A 5,455-nucleotide genomic window follows, 5' to 3' on the forward strand; every position below is an offset into this window, starting at 1 on the left:
AGTGTTTGGGGTCATTCATCATCACTCATTTCATCATCACAGTTGTTGTACTACCATAAGCTTGATCTTTTTCTCAAGTTCCTAAAGATGAGGAACATCAACACATGCCTGATTGATCAAAAGGGCTTCTTAAGGTTATAACTTGGCTTGGCTTAAGGTTAGAATCTTTTGGAGAGTAGCTGAATAATTATTGAGATTGAAACACCATTTTCATTAATACTCAATCATCTCTCAATTCAAGTTTCAGTACCACTCTTTATTCGAATTCATGATTCCTTCCTTTTTCTTACTTTTTCCTTCATCATTGCTTGTCAATTTTTGCAATTTATTTTTCTTTCTCTTTATATTCATGTGAGAACTATTCTTTTCTTTTCCTTTTCAACTGCTTAACTTCTAGTGGAGCTTACCTCAATTACTTCTAACTTTTTGATTATTGACATTTCAATCTCAAACAAGGTAAGTTCTGATGGAAGTGGTCTAAACAGTTTAATAAGGTAATTAAAAAAATTGGTCTCAGGCTCAACATGGCTAACAATGGATGATTTCTCAGGTAGCTATTTGGCCATAAGCTTAATAGAACAAAATGCCTCTATCACTTCAATCAACACATGCATTGGAGAGAATTAGATCAAGTTCTAGAGTACCACTGCAGTGAGGACTCTCAAAAAAAAAATTAACTGTATAGGCACAAACCTCACAAGCTGTGGTATCGAACTAGACTCTTCTTGATTTCATTTCAAGCATACGCAATGTCATGACAATCTTGCATATCATGCAATGCTTCCTCATATTCAACCAAGGAATTGACTGAGTAGCACATCTAAATCAGGACTGTGCTTTCACATAGCAGGAAATGAAACTAAAAACACAAAATTTCTACCAAAATGAAAAAAAAAATAAAAATGAAAATAACTAGAAAGGTTAAAATAACTCCCCTGAAGTGGCTATGAATCTGCTGAACCTTTTTCTGTGTGTGATACCTCGATTTCCGTGTATGCGGCCCCAATTCCCAGATGTAGAACATTGCTGTCCTCAGCAATAACTGAAGTAGTCAGAGAAAATACTGCTGCGCAAGTATAAACAACACACATGTGAAATGTCAAACAGAAAATAACATGACCAATGTACTGGAGAATTACATCCCAAAATACCAAAGAGGTTCAAATGACCCTAACATAAACCTAGATGGTCAAACAAAGACAATGAAAATAAAACATCACAAGAAAAATTAAACACAGATAAGAGAAAGGAAATAAAATAAAATAAAAATAATAATAAAAACTCATTGGGTTGCCTCCCAAGTAGCGCTTGTTTAACGTCACGAGCCTGACGTACCCCTTGTGATCATGGTGGCTGGTAACTCGGGCTCAGTGATGACACTATACCCTTACTCAGAATTTGTGTCCCGCCATGGTTATACTCATATGCATGTGGATAAGGATGAGGGTTCTCAGAAACTTTAAACTTAGTCCTCACATGCTTTTCCTTACCCTTGGGCTTTTCCATCTTAACCTTTGGCTTGCTTCCTTCATACCACTGATGGATTTCCTTCTTTGTGGGGTTTAGTCTTCTCTGAGATTGTCTCACATGTTTAACATTGTCTTCCATTAGCATCTTGTGAGTACAGAAAGAATGGTTGATGCCCTTCAAATCAGAAATAGACCACCCGATAGCTGTCTTGTGCTTCTTGAGCACTTTCAACAACTTCTCTTTTTCATCCATAGACAACTTTTTATTGATGATAACGGGATATTGATCTTTATCTCCCAAGAATGCATATTTCAGCGTTTCAGAAAACTCTTTCAACTCTATTTTTGGTGCTACTGTAACTAGATCATTTTCTTTCTTTTCTAGCACCTCAAAAACAACTTCTAGCTCTTCTTGTGGAGTAGCTTCATCTTGAGCCTTCAACTCTTCTTCAAGCTCTTGATAATCACTTTTCTCTTCCATAATCACCTCTTCAGACACATCAAGTCTGAAATAATCACTGTGATCAGATGAATTCTTCATAGCATCGAAGACATTGATAATGATTTTCTCATCATTCATCCTCAACTCGAGCTTTCCTTGTTCTACATCAATCATAGCTCGAGCTGTGGCCAAGAACGGTCTACCCAACAGAAGGGGTATTTCACTCTCCTCCTCCATGTCTAACACGATGAAATCAGCAGGGAAGATGAACTTGTCAACTTTAACAATAACATCTTCTATGATTCCACTAGGTCTCCTCAAAGAACGGTCAGCAAGCTGTAAAGATACCATGGTTGGCTTCAACTCAGAAATTCCCAATGACTTGCATATTGACAATGGCATCAAGTTGATGCTTGCTCCAAGATCACAAAGTGCCCGGCCAACATTGGTGTTGCCTATCGCAATTGGGATGTTGAAACTTCCCGGATCTCGAAGCTTTGGTGGGAACTTCTTCTGAATAATGGCACTGCACTCCTCAGTAAGTGCTACTGTCTCACAATCCTGCAACTTATGCTTTCTAGACAATAAATCTTTCAAAAAATTTAGCATAGTTAGGCATATTAGCTAAAGCTTCAGCAAAAGGAATATTAATATGCAACTTTTTAAACATATCTAAAAACCTGGCATACTGTTGCTTCTGTGCTTGCTGCTTGAACTTCATAGGATAAGGAGGTTTCTCAAAACGAGAAAAATTCATCGGTTTCTTTGGAGCTTCAACAGCTTTCTCTTTTGCGTCTCCTTTGTCTTGCCTTGCAGGTTCTTCTTTCTCAGTTGCAGGCGTTTCTACCTCTTTTTCTTGCTCTGGCTCGATCACTGGTTCATCAACCTTCACTTTCTAAACCCCTTTTTGCTTGTCTTGAGGGGTGATCACAATCCCACTCCTGGTTACAATAGATTTGCAGTCTTCCTGAGGATTCACAATAGTATCTCCAGGAAACTGCCCTTGAGTTCTTTCAGCCAACTGCCTAGACAACTGGCCTATCTGACTCTCCAAGTTCCGGATGGAAGCATCCTGGTTCTTGTGGTAAGCCCTTGTCTCATTAATGTGATCATTAGTGGTCTTTGACAGTTGTATCATTGCTTTCTCCAACTCAGATGGCTCTTTTTGTGGCAGAGGAGGAGGTTGTAGATAGTTGTTGGATTTATAATCCAAGCCACTCCCTTGGTTCCTCCTTTGAAAGTTATTTCCTTGGCCGCCATTCTGATTCCTTTGGTAACCTTGAGTATTCTGTGGAGGCCGTGGATCATACCAAATTCCATTGACCTGGAATGGTTCAGCTTTATTGAGTGTAAGGCACTCATTAGTGTCATGCGGCTCCTTGCAATACTCACAGTTAAATATATCAACCTTGGATGTTGAGAGCTGCATCTTGTCCAGCTTGGCATTCAAATTGGCCAATTGCTGGGAAATCACTTTGTGCTCAGCTAGTGATGCATCATTATTCCCCAATTGTAAAATTCCTTTCTTGGGCTGAATAGATGGGAATGCTGCTGCCATAGACGCATTCTCATTCCTTGCCATTAAATCCAGCAGCTCTAAAGTCTCATCTGCTGTCTTCTTTCCTATGGTGCCACCAGCTGCACCATTGACAATCATTCTGCATTCTGGCATCATCCCATTATAGAAGACTCTGACCTTCTTTGTATCTGGCAAGTCATATTGTGGACACTTTCTGATCAACTCCTGGTATCGAGTCCAGGCTGCACATAAAGTCTCTCCTGGTTGTTGGGTAAAATTGGTGATTTCATTCACCAACTTATTGTACTTTTCCATGGAAAAGTGTTCAGCAAAAAATTTAGCCGCCAAATCCTCCCATGTTCTGATGCTGTTGGGAGCTTGTCGATCCAACCATTTGAGAGCTCTCCCGGTCAATGCAAACGAGAACAATCGGAGTCTGATCGCATCGTCTGACACTCCGTTGTGTTTAGTTGTATCACAGATCCTTAAAAATCTGTCTATGAAGTCGTGAGGATCTTCATAGTCCTCTCCACCAAACTGAGTTTTCTCCACCAAGGTGATGAGTGCTGGCTGGATGTCATAATTATTAGCAGCAATCGGTGGTTTGACAATACTCGAGTTTGGCCTTGTGAATTGAGGAGCCAAAACTGATTCCATCAGCTCAGCCGCTGGTGGATTTTCTTCTGCCATCTCTGTTTCTACTTCAAAGTGTGAAGTAGAATTTTCTGCTTCAGAATGTGAAGTAGAAGCCTCTGCTTGCCTCTTCTGCTTGGTATGTTGTCTTATCCTCTTTGCAGTCCTTTCTATCTCTGGATCGTAAATCAAAGCTGCAGGATCAACTGTACCACGCATAAACTAAAGCAAACAGATTAGTAACACAAAGATCCAAGCAAGAAAATCAAAAGTTATAAATAACTTGGCGTAGTCAATCCCCGGCAACGGCGCCAAAAACTTGATGCGTAAAATCGGCAAGTGCACCGATCGTACCAAGTAATAAAGAGTGAGTAGAGTATCGTCTCCACGAGGATTGAGGCACCTAAGTTGTTATAACTATTCCTCTCTTGTTGGATTAATCAAAATCGGTTGAGAATGATTGTAGTTCATGAAACAAACTAAAATAATTAAAGTAAAAATGTAAATGATTCCAAAAGTGTTTTCAGAATGCAAGAACAAAAGATTAAGGATTGGGAAAGTATTTGAGAAAATATTGCGGTAAGAGAAACAAACACCTTTCCGATCCCCACCTTGCAACTTGGATTACGTTTACATTTACCTATTCAATTGATCGAACAATTCATCATCTTTTATATGATTAGTTAAGCCCTAATCCCTTAGTGATCTTAACCTAGTCAACTCTATTAGAATCCTAATCCTTTAGAAATCCCTTTTCGAGTTAACCCTTAGAATCAATGAACCTTTAACGTTCGTTGTTCATGTAGCCTATCCCTAGTGCGTACATGAACAGTTATCTTATTCTTTGTCAGGAATTAGAATTCCAACATCCCTATCGAAAACCCTAACCCTCGCAATCCTACTAGATTGATCAGTTCCAATAGAATTATAAATGAAGAACAAGAAAAGATAAACTCAATTAAAATAGATAAACGTAAATTTCAACCAAGGTACAAGGGGTTCACATCAAGGGTTGTGACCCTTACCACAATGATAAAACTAGCCAGACATGTTCATGTCTGACAAAATAACAATAAAAGAGAGTAGCATTTAAAACCTAGAAGAGAAAGGGAAGATGAAGATCTTCCGTCTTGATCGATCGAACCCTTGAATCTCCGAGAAGCTCCAAGGAATCTCTGCTCTATTTGTTGTTTTCCTCTCCTTGATCCTCCAAAAATTCCTTCTTCTTATGTTTTTGATCCTTTTATTAGGTTTTGGGAAAACCTATTTCCCTTTGCACTCCAATTGGGCCTTATTTTAGCTGATTCGCACTTAAAAATATATCGCCCGCGCACGGGGCGCCAAGCCTGGCGCCCCAAACTTGGGAGAAACAGAAGCTGAATCTGTAAACGG

The 5,455-nt window shown here is 39.3% G+C and overlaps 1 protein-coding gene across 1 annotated transcript; it reads right to left on the bottom strand.

Annotated features, from left to right (window-relative positions):
- Positions 1-2,806: 2,806 nt before the first annotated feature.
- On the bottom strand, positions 2,807-4,282 carry LOC133300888 (uncharacterized). The gene is made up of 2 exons (XM_061500470.1): positions 4,045-4,282; positions 2,807-3,879 (listed from the first exon to the last, which is right to left on the bottom strand). Exons 1-2 carry the CDS (start codon positions 4,280-4,282, stop codon positions 2,807-2,809), a joined length of 1,311 nt encoding a protein of 436 aa, XP_061356454.1.
- Between the last annotated feature and the right edge of the window lie 1,173 nt (positions 4,283-5,455).

This window comes from Gastrolobium bilobum, unplaced genomic scaffold, assembly GCF_033153095.1.
Source record: "Gastrolobium bilobum isolate Gb01-03AN ecotype WA unplaced genomic scaffold, APGP_CSIRO_Gbil_v1 utg8957, whole genome shotgun sequence".
Lineage (NCBI taxonomy): Eukaryota > Viridiplantae > Streptophyta > Magnoliopsida > Fabales > Fabaceae > Gastrolobium > Gastrolobium bilobum.

Bases quoted from the DNA above. Each gene is read 5' to 3' on its own strand.
- LOC133300888 (XM_061500470.1), bottom strand. From the start codon at position 4,282: ATGCGTGGTACAGTTGATCCTGCAGCTTTGATTTACGATCCAGAGATA. The intron at 3,880-4,044 runs GTATTGTCAAAC...ACGGAGTGTCAG, and splicing joins ATTCACAAGGCCAAACTCGA to ACGATGCGATCAGACTCCGA.